This window comes from Dunckerocampus dactyliophorus, chromosome 6 (genome assembly GCF_027744805.1).
Source record: "Dunckerocampus dactyliophorus isolate RoL2022-P2 chromosome 6, RoL_Ddac_1.1, whole genome shotgun sequence".
In the NCBI taxonomy this organism is placed as follows: domain Eukaryota; kingdom Metazoa; phylum Chordata; class Actinopteri; order Syngnathiformes; family Syngnathidae; genus Dunckerocampus; species Dunckerocampus dactyliophorus.
In genome coordinates, this window is record NC_072824.1 from 6680179 (window position 1) to 6696629 (window position 16451).

The 16451-nt window shown below is 42.5% G+C and overlaps 2 protein-coding genes across 2 annotated transcripts in view; one reads left to right on the plus strand and one right to left on the minus strand.

Annotated features, from left to right (window-relative positions):
• gpr179 (G protein-coupled receptor 179) overlaps positions 1 to 15074 on the plus strand; it is a 31259-nt gene extending 16185 nt beyond the window's left edge. The window contains exon 11 of the mRNA XM_054779643.1: positions 73 to 15074. Within this exon, the coding sequence (XP_054635618.1) occupies positions 73 to 3534 (3462 nt within the window). The 3' untranslated portion in view covers positions 3535 to 15074. The remainder of the gene's footprint in view (positions 1 to 72) is intronic.
• Positions 4285 to 15633, minus strand: mrpl45 (mitochondrial ribosomal protein L45). The gene is made up of 8 exons (XM_054779645.1): positions 15518 to 15633; positions 9550 to 9748; positions 9325 to 9442; positions 9146 to 9244; positions 9014 to 9062; positions 8795 to 8944; positions 5913 to 6086; positions 4285 to 4591 (listed from the first exon to the last, which is right to left on the minus strand). The coding sequence occupies exons 1-8, from the start codon at positions 15578 to 15580 to the stop codon at positions 4493 to 4495; spliced, it is 951 nt and encodes a 316-aa protein (XP_054635620.1). The 5' UTR covers positions 15581 to 15633; the 3' UTR covers positions 4285 to 4492.
• Between the last annotated feature and the right edge of the window lie 818 nt (positions 15634 to 16451).

Here is a 16451-nt window from a genome sequence, read left to right on the forward strand (position 1 = left end):
GTGTCTTCTTTTTTAAAAATGTGTCTTACTTGTCCTCTGATGTTCCATGTCCGTCCATCCACACGTGACTAGGATGAACTGAAGAGACTGTACTCCCAATTAGAAGTCAACAAAGCCAAGAAGATGAGCACAAATAATCCTCACTTATCAAAGAAGCGAAGCTCTCGATGCGCTTTGGGAAGATCCATCATCAAACGAATTGCTGAGATTCCAGAATCTGTGAGCCGACAGTGCAGTCGCGAGGATAGAGATGGATCCTTCCGCAGTACAAGTGGGAACCACTCTGGGTCATTTAGGAGGGCCGCGGACAACTTAAGCATCAGAAGTTCAATGAAGTCACCATCACCGTCTCCACACAAGTCACCAAGTGATCACTACTACGTCCGAGAGAGCTCCTTCTCGCGGGACTCCTCCATGCTAAGGATCAATGCTGTGAAAAGATCCTCTCAGAGATCAGAGACAGATTCTTTAGACATCCATCCAGCAGTCTGCAAATCAGTCAGTGCACAAAATTTGACAATTGACACCAACCTGTTGCACCCTGACCACACCAGGCTTCACAAGTCCTGGAGTCTAACGTCGACTACCAATCATTCCGTGGAGAACATGACCATGGCCAATGGTTCCACGTCCCGGCAAAGCCTCTCTATTAGTGAGCAGACCAGGAGCGCGCTACAGTCTGAGTCTTTTGACAAAGCGGAGGTTTGTCCTTGGGAGGTGGCGCAAGAACAGTCAGGGGACAAAAGCCACAAGCATGTCACCTACGCTAAATCTCAGGATGAAGACGCGCAGAGTCCCACCTCGCCAGTCGCTCTTGTGTGTCCCTGGGACCACTTACTGCCTTTGGAGAATAAGCGTCCACAAGACAAGGGAGAGACAGAGTCCCCCCAACCACAGGCTCCAGTCTCTGCAAGCGCACCAGGGTCTCCAAGATCCAAAGTCAATAAAGATCAGCGAGTATTTTCCTTCCGAAACACCACCACCAAGTGGCTGTCTGTCAAATCCTTCCTGACCTCTGTGGAAGCAGCAAGCAGGTCCAGTAAAGACGAAACTTTAAATAGGGAAGATTCTGTCTCACAGAAAAGTCAAGAAAGTGTCTCCTCAACATCCAGGTCAGGAACATCCAGTAGACATCCAAGCATGGAAAGGAGAAACCTGCAGAAAAGAAGCATGACCACCGCAGATGGAAAACCTTGCCTTGTCAAGCAGAATGCCATCCGACTGTCCTCTGGGGATTCTTCTGACAGGAGTCCAAGAAGGCTTGTCATTGTGAAGTCCACCATCTATCCTGGAGACGCAGATGATATTCAAAGAGATGGAACATACGAAAATGTCTTTCTGTCCAGGCAAAGTAGTAAACGAAGCAGCATAAGCTCCTGGGACACTGCCAGCAGCTCAAGGACGCCTTCAACTCACAGAAGAGGAAGCAAAAGACTTGCAGGTCGAAATGTGTCTCATGCAGACATTTGTCCATGGGAAGGACTCGGTGCTTTACAGAAAGGTGAGGGCTCCAAGCAGCAGCAAAGCATTAAAGCAGACATCTGCCCGTGGGAGACAGGCTCATCCAATGTATGTCCTTGGGAGTCTCACCAGCAAGATATGCTCAAAAGACAAGAAAGCGGGCGTGCAGACGTGTGTCCCTGGGAATCCCAAGATGTTCCTTCTAATTCTCATGTCGTTTCCTCAAAGACACAACTGTGTCTGAAACGTTCCGCAGACATTTGCCCGTGGGAGACAGCGGAAACACCACTACCAATAATAAGGCAAGACAGTGAGTATGCCAATGTCTGTCTGTGGGAAGTTCAAGACAACGCTGAAGTTGTGTATGAGAACCTAAATCCCATAGAGACCAAAGGATCCCTCAAGGTGCCCTCAAGACAAGTAGCAATGAAAGCTGCTGTATATCCCAGTATGTCAGGTCAGGGACAACTCAACCCCACTAAATCTCCCGTCCTGCTAATAGAAAGAAAAATGACCAAGACAGAAGAAAGTTGTCCATGGGATTTCCCAGATCCCCCCCAAATTATGGAGGATGGTGGTCCTTTGGAAGAAGGCAAAGTAGAACCAACAACTAGAATCTCACCTTTGCAAATTATCATCAAGGCAGACGTCTGTCCCGGGGACAGTAGACAACAGGACAAACTAAATGACTCAAAAGGTGTCTTACCTTTGGATGATGCATCATCCCAACGGAAGACCACCAATGTTAGCGTCAATGTATGTCCCTGGGACTCCGAACAGCCATTATCAGTAAAAACAGACATAATGTCTAAAAATCACGTAAGACAAGATACTTCTCGAGCAAATGTCTGTCCATGGGAAACAGAGGAAGCAATGAGAGTCAAAACAGAAGCATCACAAAAACTACAGCAGCAAAGAGCAGAAACACAGAAAGTTCAGGAAAAGCAGGACAGCACTAGATCAGACTTTTACCCATGGGAGACAGAAGAACAGAAAGTACTGACAAAGCAGGACAGTTCTCGAGAAAATGTTTGTCCATGGGAAGTGGAGAACCCAAAGATTTTGAAAAAGGAGGACAGTTCTCGAGAAAATCTTTGTCCATGGGAGTCAAAACAGCCCAAAGTCCTGACAAAACAGGACAGTTCAAGAGCTGATGTTTGTCCCTGGGAGACAGATGAACCAAAGGTCTTCAAAAAACAGGACAGTTCTCGAGAAAGTGTTTGTCCCTGGGAGACTGAAGGGCCGAAAGTACTGACAAAGCAGGACAGTTGTAGAACAGATGTTTGTCCTTGGGAAGTGGAGGAACCAAAGGTTTTGGAAAAGCGGGACAGTTCTCGAGAAAGTGTTTGTCCCTGGGAGACTGAAGGGCCAAAAGTACTTACAAAGCAGGACAGTTCTAGAACAGATGTTTGTCCTTGGGAAGTGGAGGAACCAAAGGTTTTGGACAAGCAAAACAGTTCAAGAGAGAATATTTGTCCACGGGAAAGTGAAGACGCAAAGTCTGTAAAGAAGCAAGATAGCACAAGAGGAGATGTTTGTCCCTGGGAGACAGAAGAGCCAAAAGTACTGAAAAAGCAGGACAGTTCTAAAGCAGACGTCTGTCCCTTGGACAAAGAAGAAAGTAAAGTTTTCAAGAAACCTCACAGCTCTCAGACCAGTGTATGTCCATGGGAGACTGATGACTCAGCAGTCCTGAAAAAACAAGAAACCGTACGTCCAGATGTCTGTCCATGGGAGACAGAAGAAACAGGAAGTGTCATAGACCAAGATGGCTCTGGGACCCAGGTTTGTCCCGGTGAGATCCAGGATCCACAACCACCAAGCCAACCCAATGAGGTCCCAGAGAATCAGGGTCTTCTCAGTGATGAGCAGCTGGACGGTCCTAAAGCTAGCCTGGCGCTGGGTCGTCGTGATGCCTTGTGTCCATGGGAGATGGTAAGAAGCAGCTCTGGATCGTTCACAGACAACAACTCTGACGTTTTCACGTGGGAGCCTGAGAACATTCCTGAGGAGGATGAGGACGACGATGCAGAATGTGCCGCTGAGGCACTCATATTCCCTCCTGATCTTTGACCACTCCTGACTTTTTGATGGGATGCTAAGAGCTAGAAGACATGTCCAGAAACTACATGGCCGATATGGACGTAGTATGGTCTCATCCAGTGACATTTTGTTTTGTGACTGACAGGCTGGACACTAAACTGTGACAGAAATTACCTTACTGTTAGAAGACATGTTGTAAGTGCGGGACATCTAAGTGGTTTTCACTTAGTCCCTTTTCTCTCCCTGTCCCCTCCTTTCATTACCAAATTGAAGCGGTGCCAAGGCAGGTCCACAGTACGAGAAAGAGCAAATGTAGCACGGAATCAATCTGATATGGCACCGTTGTTCCAACTAAACAAAATTAAAACACGTTTAAAGTAATGAAGCCAATTGAGATTAGGGTGGAAAGGACATCATTTGACAATTATATAAAAATATAAGATGATGTCCAGGGTGGAAAGGACATCATTTGACAATTATATAAAAATATAAGATGATGTCCATTCTAATTTCAGCAAAAGGTTACGCTCAAGGCTAATGTTATTTTAGCAGCATGATGGTGGAAAACTTCCCTATGTTGTACAATTATAATATTCCTTTGCTATCATTTAGTCAGTTATGAGCTTTTTTTTTTTGATTGGGTAAGTCTTGTCAGTGGCATTGCTAAATGTTTGTCTTGTTGCATGAAAGGAGAAAACATCTAAATGTAGGAAGACAGCATGTATGTGTCTTTTATGACAGATTCTTCCGAAAACTTATTTTGCCGGGCAAGTAGGGACGTTTTATTTTTGTACTTCACGAGGGCAACAATGCAGGACAGTCATGAGAAATAAAGCTTAGCATTTGTGAACATCTGTTTATTGCCATTTCACATACACATGACGTGTAAATGATGAAGTCTAGCAGATGTTGGCTGATGTTTAGCTGGACAGAGTGACAAAAAGCTTTGCAACCAAATATTTAACATGAAGCAGCACCACCTGGCGGCTCATTTAGACCACTGCACTGCCTCCACTTTTGGAACTTGATAGTTGAGGGCCTCAAATTCTTCTCCTGGCTGCAGGTCTGGACCTGGAATCGCTACAGTCTAAAAGAAAGAGTTGTGTTGAAATTAATGGAGAAGACACATTAAATTATCAAAAGGATAAACAGTTCACAGCTGATTTTAGGCCCTGTCCACATAGAAACAGTCTTAGGATTTTTTTTTTTGGCGCGTTGAAAAAAATTTCCGCCCACCCTGTGCGGAGTTAGTAAATAGTTGAATATAATACAAGTAGAAAGCATCCAGAAAACGCTGTGAATGATATATAGTATTCTACATGGGTCACTAATGGTGACATGGTGTCAGTAATGTTACTGTAATGTTGGGTGAGACACACAAACACTTGACTTGATTGCTGGAACAACAGGCTTTTATTGCAGGTTTGAATTGTCCCACAAGAGGCACAATAGTCCCTAACACGGGCTACTGTTGCAGCTGTAACTTACGTCAAGCTGAAACTAAACTCTAAACCCCCGATGCCACTTCCTGTCCGCTCGCCACTCAGCTCCACTAGGAAACATATTTATAGCAACACACTCGAGCACGAGTTTTATTTATGTCTTAAATGGCTTATTTATTCTTATTATGTCTACTATATTAGGTAATACGAGTGTAAAGGTGACTATAGCGGTGTTAGTTTATGTGTATAGGGTTCTAACATTAAAAACGGTATTTAGAAGCTTTTAAGCAGGTTTTGTATGCTATAACTATAAAATATTCCATTTATAAATAAGGAATCCTACTCTGCGGAAATTCACTTATCACAGTCGGGTCTAGAAGCAATTAATCACCATAAATGAGGGATTACTGTACTATCCAGCACTTCACTCCATTTATCAACAGATACCGTTATCGGCAGAAGCTCATTCCTCAAACTTCTGTCATGTTATGAACACATTATGCTTCTTTTACTGCGATGCCACTGGATTCAAATAAACAAATAAACAAATAAACAGTTTGTGCAAAATAAGACAAATAAAACCGCTGCGTGTAACTTGGAGTGTTTCTTACTGGATGTTTTATATTACAAGTATTAAAGGGAGAACTCTCGCAGAACCAGCACGTTGCAGTCATTGCAAATTGCATATTTACAATCCAACTGCGAAACTTGGAAATAATTCTAGATGGCTCTGTGGAGCATGGTGCCATCATCATTTTCAGCACAAAAAACAAAAACAAAAACAAAAACAAAAAAAGATACCGTTAGGATCAGATATCTAATTTTCATGCCAATATCATTGGGTATCTCTAAAAAGTATCAAAATAGCCCTTGGCCTCCTTTTAATCCTTCAGTATGGCGTCCTTCGTGGAAAAGGTTCGGATACGCCTAGTATAATTGTAAGTGAACATATACATCATGACTCGCCTTAATGATGGGGTCCTTGGCGGGGGCCCAGGATGGCACGATCTTTCCGTGGAGCCGCCATCGGCTGTAGGGGTTGACGAGGTGTCGCTCAATGACCAAATACTCCAAGACGTCCTTTGCTTGCTCCTCGCTGCCCAACATCAACCTTCCAAAGCGGTCGTAGATAGCCAGAATCTGCAGAAGGACATGTTTAACCTCAACTACAGTGTACAGTCGTCGCATCGTGGTTCGATCACCGCTGCCTCACTCTATCGTGGTATTTAAAAAAATTATTAATTAATAAATGACCGCTGACCACCTGAATATATGCACACATTTAAATTTTTTTAGATTGTTAGCCACCACCGGAAGAAAGAATTGCACATGTATGAAATCTTATATTGTCACTGTAGTCAAGACACACATTAGATAAGAGTATAAAATATAAAAATTAGGGATGTTCTGATCAATATCAGCCAATTTGCAATAAAAAACGTGATCGACGTATGCCAATAAACACCTTTCAAAGCCGATCACAAAAACCGATCGGCATGCGGCGGCAAATCCTACACGGCTCATATTGAGCTGACACGGGCTACACCAATCGATGCCAGCGTGTTTGAGCCTTACCAAATCTATCTCAGTTTGACTATTCTTGCATCTTTGTTTAGACGCTTTGCTTATCTGTCACTGGCTGTACTTTGCATTGGCGGCAGCAAGCTAGCTATCTCGCAGTTAACTAGAGTTATCCGCCTAGCTTCCGGTCTTCGGACTCCAAATGTGACTTTTTAGCACAGTAACATTTTGTTTTTAAAACAACCAAAAGGTTAGTTCGGAGCTCGTTTTTGTCCCACGGGGAAGCCACAAGTGGATATCACGATCATGGGGTATGTACTAGCTTTTTCAAATGTCCCTGAACAACTTTACTCTCTTGATGTCAATATACTAATTATGTCTTGTCCTCAAAACACTTTGTGTGCAGTTGTTTAATGAACAAAAATTGTTTCACACAAATGGAGGCAAAAAAAAGCCAGACAAATTCCAAGTTAATCGATGTGATCGGTATCGGCCGATCTCACTCATGAATGATCGGTATTGGAAACGACAGCATAAAACCCTGAATCCTTAATAAAAACCATGGCATGCCATTATCAACCATTTCACTTTACGTCTCTGGCCAAAGTCACAATAAACGTGCAAGCCATCGCTAGTTTCAGTTTTAGTTTCAGTTATGTCGCAGCTGCGTCGACATGAGTCGGCTAGTCCGAGGGGTGTTGACACAAAGGTGTTCCACTGTAAGACTTTGTAAGACGAAGAATGGCTTTAATTACTCTTTTGCTGCTGTGCACCAGTGTTAACCCCTCTTCCACTGTGCTCGATAAATATGTATGTCATCATTTACAGGGGTGTCACGAGATTTAGCCAGATCAAAACACAAGATTTCTTGCCTATAATATATTAAATAATTAATCACAAAATAAATGCAAATAAATATAATTATTATTAATAATAATAATTAATAATAATAATGAATTGTAATAATTTTGCCCGCCTCCATTTATTGCCATGTGCACGCATGTCTGTTTTCCTCGTCTGTTGCCTCCAAACAGGCAGGAAAAGGGTTCAGCACCTAGACGCTTCACAGAACGGACTGAGACGTCGTGAGATGGAGTGCCACCTTTTGTCATTCATACAGTTGCTTTGTCTCTGTGGAGCCATAGCATACAGGCCAAAAGTTTGGACACCTTCTCATTCTAGACAGATTCTCAAAACTGTGAATGAACACGTGTGGAATTATGTACGTAACAAAAAAGTGTGAAATAACTCTAAATATGTCTCATATTTTACATTTTCATTTAAGTTTCATTTTTTTTGATAGCACTACAAACCCTTGGTGTTCTGTCAATGAGCTTCATGAGGTAGTCACGTTTTTCTCTTCACAGGTGTGCCTTGTCAGGGTTACTTTGTGGAATTTCTTGCCTTATTAAAGGAGTTGCAACCGTGGAGCTATGTTGTGTGTCCAACTTTTGGCCTGCATTGTACACACAGCAAAAGAGTGCATCCTCGTGAGGAGCAATGCAAGATAGTAGAAATTAGGAGGAAAAAAGATCACTACAAAGCCAAATGCCACAGCCCCCATGCCTGAATATTAATAACAAGCAAGGTGAGCCCATTAACACAAACGAGACAGTATGCCGAATTCGTTTGAAAGTGGTGGTAACATAAAACAAGCTTTCCCACCTAAACATATCCAACCAACCCAGTTTTCCCATCTGCGAAAAACCCCACACACCAATAGTCAACACTAACTGAGATGTTTGAACGTTACAATAAATATAAATGCAACAGCGCAAAATGGTGTGTGCTCACAGCGAGTTTAGTTTAATACATAGCAAAATAAATGCTGCTCTTTGATATACTCGTTGATATACGTTGAAAAGCCAGCATTTCCAGAAATGCTACAAATGTTAGACGGTATGAATTGCCTGTGAGAAAATACATGTCACAAACGGCAATTCCACAACTATACAGAGTGAAAGATTTCAAATTATTATTACATATCATAACTGGTTTATTTAGTCTAAAAAAATGTATCCCAATAATATCGTTTAGCGTCAATTTGTGGGACAGTCATTTCAAAACGCAGGTGTAGTGTTGTGCAACCAAAACATTTGTTTGTCCAGTCATTGTACTTTTCTTAAAATTAATGTTAAAATTTTGCCCCATCCAGTGGACCCAATCTCGTGTATTGTCTTGTCTCGTGATTTGGGTGTCTCATGACACCCATATTATTTACACATAATCAGATTGAAAAAGATGATATTTTTCATGAAAATGTGTCGCCACACATGGTAGTTGTGCCTAGTTTAGCCCAAACCAAAATGTGACTGGCTGCATCTCACCTGTCTGGAGTGCATGCGCACCGTCACCTGGCCGTACAAGTTGCCCTTGGTGACCATGTCCGGGCAGCGTGCGTGGACCACCCTGGGGGCCTCCAGCGACTCAACAAAACGCCAGCGGAGGGTCTTGTAGCGGTTACCCCTGGTCATCTCCTGTGCGGCAGACAGACGGGTGATGGGAGTTGAAGGTAAAAAAGTGCTGACAGGCAGGTGAGAACTTACGGGGTAACATCGCTCTGTCACCAGTGAGTGAAGTTTCTCTTTGTTGAACCTGGAAAACAGCCAGAAGATGTTCATTAGAGCAGCTTGTGTGAGAACAGCATGTCACGGCAGAATTTACGTTCCACGTCTTACGTGCACAGTGCGCTGTGGGCCTCGATGAAGAGTTCTTGAGCTTGCTCAGCAAAACCCTTTGTGGAAAACTCTGAGTCATACTCTTTGATCTTACGAATTCTATGAGGATGACAAAATAATCTTTGAGTCGACTTGTTGGCTCCAAGAAGAAGCAGACATTGCTGTGGAGACCGTCTTACGCCAGCTGTGAGGAGGCACTCTGTCGTATCTGCTCAGTGCGCTGCTTTAAGCCTTCTTTTGACAATGACGACAAACGAGCGTCTCCCTCTGGAGGGATGTAGGGGTCAAAGATTCCCGCTAATAACCAGAAAGACGTGATCAAATCTGACACCTGGTGCAAACTTAAAAAAAAAAAAAAAAAAAAAAAAAAAGAGTTGTGATATGTTTGGAAAAGTCCACAGTACCAGTGCAGGAGATGTTGATGGTCCGCTCCATGTATTCCTGTCGGAATACAACGCCGGCCGCTCGTGCCTTGGCCTCCAGGTTCATGTCCTTCTTGCCCTTCAGCCCCACAGCTGGAGGGATGAAGGAACGCTTCTTAGTCCTCACGGGCACAATAAGTGGCACCGGGTGCCACAGCACACCCGCTGAGGTTTCGACAGCCTGACAGGAGAAAGAAGAAGTGAATCCATGTTTTCAGTAGCCACTGACAACAGTGCACAGTGCAGGCCTGTCACAATAACCAAGAAATCAATTGACCGCACGGTAACTAAAAACAAACTTGATCATTTTGCAGGCCTCGGTATATTGACATGTGCATGCGTGTTTGATTTCCTCCTCTGTCTCTACCAAGCAGGGCATCGTGATGAGAAGGAACATTTGTGTGGGGAAGTATTTCCTCGGCGAACCGCTCAATCGTGGCAGAATGTCATCACAAACACCAACTCCCCTCCCGAACAAAAACTGTTGATACAGCAGCCCGAAACGCCAGCGGAAATTGGCTGAAAGATGCCTCTTACAGAGCATCAATGGAAGCTAGCTGGGTTAGCTTAGCTTAGCAAAGCATACTAGTGAGGCTGCGTATGTTTACACCGTGTTGCCTTTTGCCGCTTGTTAATGTAAGCAAGCGTTTTATCATGCCCGCAGACATTGTGCAGGTTTTCAGTGAAATAAGGACGAGAGGCACGTTCATTCTTGCTTCCAGCTAATCTTAGCAGACATTCTCAACACACTCAATACACTTCCTGCCTTCACAATAAGAGCACCACATCCTGTCTAAATGTGCAAACAAAAATACAGGGTGTCCTAAAAATATCTTACATTACAATCGGAATTGCATCGGTGACTATGTCTTCCTTAACCACAAGCACAGGCATTACAATTTGTTGAGGATTTTGTAGAAATGTTTGCAGTGGCTGACATCCCATTTGAAAAGCTAGCTAAGCTACATCCGCTTCTGAATTACTGGGCAAAATTGTCCAATGATGTATTGCATCAAGAAAGTGTACATGCAAATGAGCTGACGTTTGCTTTGACACACAATGTGAACTTCAGAGCAGTTCCGGGTTATTTCTCAGTTTTATCGTCAACATTCAGACAATAACGAAAGCGACACTGATTCAAAATTTTAAATATTGCGATTTTCATTTCAGTGCATTTTTTGCTAAAAGAGACAGAGTCCATTTTATTTTCTTTGGGCTTTTTCATCTTTTTTTGTTTAATTTTATTTAAAAGCTCTTATCATTCAAATCACAACGTTAAACACTCTTGAGAAATTAAAGTTTCTAGATTTTGATGTGGCGCACTCACATTATAATGCCATATGTCTTATCATTACATAAATGAAAAAATGTTCTCAAAATGATGTTGACAATGATATCGTTTATCGGCAGTAATTTGTAGGACAAGTATCAAACAGCTAAATTAGTTACCATGACAGGCTGAGCACAGTGCTTCTCATACTTTCATTAATCTGTGATGGGCTGCCACAGATCAATTTGGACTGCCACAAATAAATTTGGCCTACCTCTTCAGTCACGTACTAAGCACCAATAATATTAAAATGCATAAAGTACATAGCTTATACATTAAACCTAAAGTGGCACCTCAGTTAGCATCCACCCTCGTTATCGTAAAAAATTTACGCCACAATTTTGCCTCGGTTTGCGTGCATTCGCCGGTTAGCATACAATATGGCACTCATCTTGTCGAGTTGTTAATTAACTGCATGAGTACAACCGTGTTCTTAATGTAGTTTTTTAAATCACAAAACATCCTTCTTCGAAATGTACAGTGTTCCCTCGCTATAATGCGGTTCACTTTACGCGGCCTCGCTATTACAGATTTTTTTTGTGTGCATGCTTTTTTTTTTTTACAGCATATGAACGTGGCCGCACGGTGGTCTAGTGGTTAGCACGTTGGCCAATACAGTAACAGCCTGGAGATCAGTAAGAGACCTGGGTTCGATTCTGGCATTTCTGTGTGGAGTTTGCATGTGTCCCCGTGTGCGCGTGGGTTTTCTCCGGGTACTCCGGCTTCCTCCCACATTCCAAAAACATGCAGGTGAGGTTAATTGGCGACACTATGGCGAAAAAATTGTCCATAGGTATGAATGTGAGTGTGGATGGTTGTTTGTCTATATGTACCCTGCGATTGGCTGGCGACCAGTCCAGGGTGTACCCCGCCTGTCGCCCGAAGTCAGCTGGGATAGGCTCCAGCATGCCCCTGCGACCCTAATGAGGACGAAGCGGTTTAGAAAATGGATGGATGAACGCATTGATTGGCTAAGGGAGAACCCGCATTCTCTTCTGCGTCCCGATTGGCTAAGGGACCATCAATCAACCTCCTCCAATCTCCTCCTTCATGTGTCCTGTACGATATAGAATGCGTTCAGCTTGCCTAATTTACATAATTGTTCAATTGCTAGCAGTGTGGCTCTTTAGTGCTGTATGTTTGCAAATTTTCTCCCCGACAAAACACGCAATGTCGACTAAACGCTCTGCACTGACAAAGGCACCTGCAGCTGCAGCCAAAAGACAGAGGAAGACACACAAAAAGTTGGAATTCTGGACATGCTGAAGGAAGGTACAACTTACGCAGCCGTAGGGCGCCATTACGGAATAAATGAATCTTCGGTTCGTACCATAAAGGAGGAGGAAAATAACATAAGGACGACAACAGCAATAAACTTTAACAAGGATGCAAAAAGGGCTTTAATAGTCCGCAACAAGACCACGGAGAGAACGCCTATGCGGATGCCGGGGCAGAGACATACGTGAACAAATTTAAAGCCATCATCGAGGAAGGAGGATATAAGCCTGAACAAGTTTTTAATATGGATGAGACAGGCTTATTTTGGAAACACTACATCGCTCATTCAGCCCATGGACCAGGGCCTGAGCCGTGCTTTCAAGGCCCTCTATATGCGTGACGTACATATTTACTTGTGTATAAAGTGAGAAAAGTGTATAAAGTGTGTGGTGAGGGGTTTTACAGCGTTAAAACATATACAAACATGATCAAAATCTTAAGACCAGTTGAAAAATTGCTAGAATTTGCATTTTGCACATTTGGATCTTAATGAGGTTTTAAGTAGAGCTACAATATGCAAAAACAAGAAGGGGGAGTGAGACAAAAAGCATTTTAAAAAAGTAATTTATTGAAAACAACAATTGAACTGAAACAGGCTGTTTATCAGCTGATCAAAAGTTTAAGACCATTGCTCAAAAAATAACAAAAAACTCTCCAAACCAGAACAAAAAATGTTCTCAGTAGGACTCAGTAATGAGTAGCTCCACCGTTCTTGTTGATCACTTCAAAAATTGCTTTGGGCATGCTTGATGCGAGTGTTTCCAGGAGGCTAGTGGGAACATTGCTCCAAGTGGTGAAGATGGCTTAATGAAGGGCATCAACTGTCTGGAACTTATGGCCATTTTTATAAACATCCCTTGCCATCCATCCCCAAATGTTCTCTAAGGCAGTGGTCCCCAACCCACTGGCCATCGTGGGTCATTTGGTACTGGGCCGCACAGAAAGAAAAAATAACTTCCATTATTTCATTTTTTTAATGTTTTATTTTGAAAAGTGGCCAGATTCTCTCTGTTACATCCGTCTCACTTGACACATGTCCATTGTGCGTGTGCTAACTTTCTATCGCAGCACAGATAGACTACTACAGTATTTTTAGCATTTTTCTTTCACCTCATATTTGGTCTCAAATGCTGATACTATGTGGGAATGCATAAAGGTAAGTTTTGATGACTTATTGAGTGCTAATGTGTATATTTGTCTGAAGTTAATTCATGCTAGCACACTGCCTTTTACCTCACACGTCAAACAGCCATGTAATAATAATCTCTCTGGAAAAACTTGGCTGGAACTTGAACTGGTGGATGGTGGGTCAGCATTCATTTTGTGGTTTTAATTTGATCTTATTCATGTCTTAGTTTTACACAATACATAATAAATAAGATTAATTACATCACTATAATGTACAACACCCCCCCCGGTCCACGGGAGATTTGTGGGAACACAAGCCGGTCCATGGGTCAAAAAAAGTTGGGGACCAGTGCTCTAAGGGTTTTAAATGAGGGGAACATGCAGGATGGTCCAAAAGAGTGATGTTATTCTCCCTGAAGAAGTCCTTGGTCAAGCGAGCATTGTGAACTGCAGCGTTGTCCTGTTGAAAAACCCAGCTGTTACCACACAGACGAGGGCCCTCAGCCATGAGGGATGCCCGCTGCAACATCTGCACGTAAGCAACCGCCGTTTGACGACCCTGTGCCACCTGAAGCTCCGGTGTTCCACTGAATGAAAAAGCACCCCAGATCATGATGGACCCCCCTCCACTGTGCCGGGTAGAAAACGTCTCAGGTGGGATCTCCTTGTCATGCCAGTAACGTTGGAAGCCATCTGGACCGTCAAGGTTACATTTTTTCTCATCAGAGAATAAAACTTTTTTCCACCTTTCAATGTCCCATGTTTGATGCTCCCTGGCAAAGTCTAAACAGGCAGTTTTGTGGCATTGAAGGAGACGAGGTCTTTGAATTCGTTTTTTGTTTTTTAAACCCTTTTCCCGCAGATGCTGTGTGATGGTTATTTGCGCTGCAGTCGGTACCAGTAAGGGCCTTAATGTGGGTGGAAGACCGCCCTGTGTCTTCATGGACAGCCAATCGGATCCTCCGGATCAGCGCAGGGGTGATTTTTTTGGGTCTACCACCTGACTTTTTTGTTCCATAATGCTCAGGATTTAAAAAAAAAAAAGTAGAATGACTGATTTACTGCACCCAACCTGAGCAGCAATGGCACGCTGCGAGAGGCCTTGCTTATGCAGCTCCACAATCTGACCACGTTGAAAAAGAGAAAGCTTCTTAGCTTCAGCCATCAGGAGGGCATGACAGTGTCAATGCCTCACAGAAAATGAACATTTTGAGCAAATTTTGGCTTTTATAGCCTGTGGTCTTTTTGATCAGTTGATAAACAGCCTATTTCATTTTTTTTTTTTAAGTTCCAAATGTTTTTTGTCTCACTCCCCCTTCTTGCCTTTGCATATTGTAGCTCTACTTAAAACCCTCATTTAGATCCAAACGTGAGAAAATGCAAATTCTACCAATTTTTCAACTGGTCTTAAGATTTTGATCAGGTCTGTATAATAAATGAAAAAAACATATCCTGTAAATGAAAGAAACATATAATAAACAAAAAAACATATCCTGTAAATGAAAAAATATATAATTAATAAAAAATATATATAAAAACATGAAAAAAAACAACTTCTACTACACGGATTTCACTTAACAATGGTATTTTTTGGACGCTAACCCCCGCGTTAAACGAAGGAACACTGTATATGAATGACAAATGAGATAAATGAACATTTAAGCTTATTTTTACCTTCACTGAAGACATGCCTGTTCCCTTCCCAAAGACATTCATTCATTTCATTCATCATTTTAAACATTCATTCATCATTTATATGTATTTATATGTATTTCCGATTGTTTTCTGCATGTAAAACTGTAATTGTAAAACTACAAAAACGTGTTTTGTGTGGTGTTATAAACGGACTCGGTTAACGTTCGTTTTGGTTAGAGTCGGACCTTCTGGAACGAATTAGGTAAGTAACAAAGCTTCCACTGTGTAATGGTTTGGTGAACAACAGGATGCCAGTACAATTATATAAACAGCCATGTCCTTAACACCCTTTTTTGTAACTATTAAATCATTAAGTTATAACCAAACTCTAAACAATTCATCAGCAGACTGTTGTCCTCCACCTCCTGCAAGAGCTTGTATTACTTCGCTACGTAAGCTAATGCTAGCTAATGCTAGCCACGTTATCGCCATTGGGAGATTACTTGTTGTTATTATTCGCGTACACTGAAATAATACCCCTCAGTTGTTTAACATCGGTGACAAGAAGTACACATCTACCTTTAAACTGCTCCATGTCGCTCGCTGAAATGCTGCAAGCGTCCTAGTGACGGGCGCCGCCATGTTCCTGCCATTAGGCGAAAGCTACACAAAAAACAATATCCGGTCGTGGCTTTCAAAATAAAACATCCCCTTTTCTTGGTGGCTTCCAGATGATGACTTTGGTTTTGCAGGAGAGGATCATCCAAGTGATGATCAGTGATCACTATAATGTTTGAAGGTGTATTCTCCATTCAAGATTGGCTAGCATCTCGACCGTGTGTAAGTCAAGTCTATACTGTGCACTACACATCATGAATACTGCAAGTGTACTTGTGTACAATATTAGGATTTTTTTTCAACACGAATTAGTGTGGTTGTGAATTGGAGCATTCTGTGTGACGCTTATTGGCAGCCATGTTGAGCGTTTATCTGTAATATATTTCTGAATTATGATATAATGACTGTTAATATCAATATTACCACCAGCAAAAACTTCAGCTCCTCTGACTATCATCACACATGCATGTGCAGCCCGACAAAGAAGACGCGTCCTGTGACGTCACATGGCTCGTGCCCGTGTGGACGGGGTCAGACAAAGGGTGACGTCACACACACCGGCGTGACGTAACACATGCTTCTCGCTCTCACATGCACTTTGCCACCTGCCAGCCAATATCAAATTAAAGGCTGCAAGCAAATGTTTCCCGAAAAGAATAATTATAATAACAATAATGATGATGACGACAAAATGTTTCCCACAGTGCATCCTTAGTGTGCTCCAGTAAGGCTAACATTGTTGATGTCTTAACAATCCCCTTCCGAACTTCTGCGTGAGTATGAATGATTTACTGACTTAACTTTATTGACTTGTTCCAATGTGGAACATGTAAGTCTTTGCAGCTTAGTTACTTGATTAAGAGAGTGTGTGCGGGGGGAGGGCTGATGGGGGGGG

What these genes read in the sequence shown, in the direction of transcription:
- mrpl45 (XM_054779645.1), bottom strand. Translation starts at nt 15,580, where the DNA reads ATGGCGGCGCCCGTCACTAGGACGCTTGCAGCATTTCAGCGAGCGACA. An exon ending in CGACATGGAGCAGTTTAAAG is followed by an intron (nt 9,749 to 15,517) that starts GTAGATGTGTAC and finishes TTCTCCTGTCAG; the next exon opens with GCTGTCGAAACCTCAGCGGG. An exon ending in TGCGCATGCACTCCAGACAG is followed by an intron (nt 6,087 to 8,794) that starts GTGAGATGCAGC and finishes GTCCTTCTGCAG; the next exon opens with ATTCTGGCTATCTACGACCG.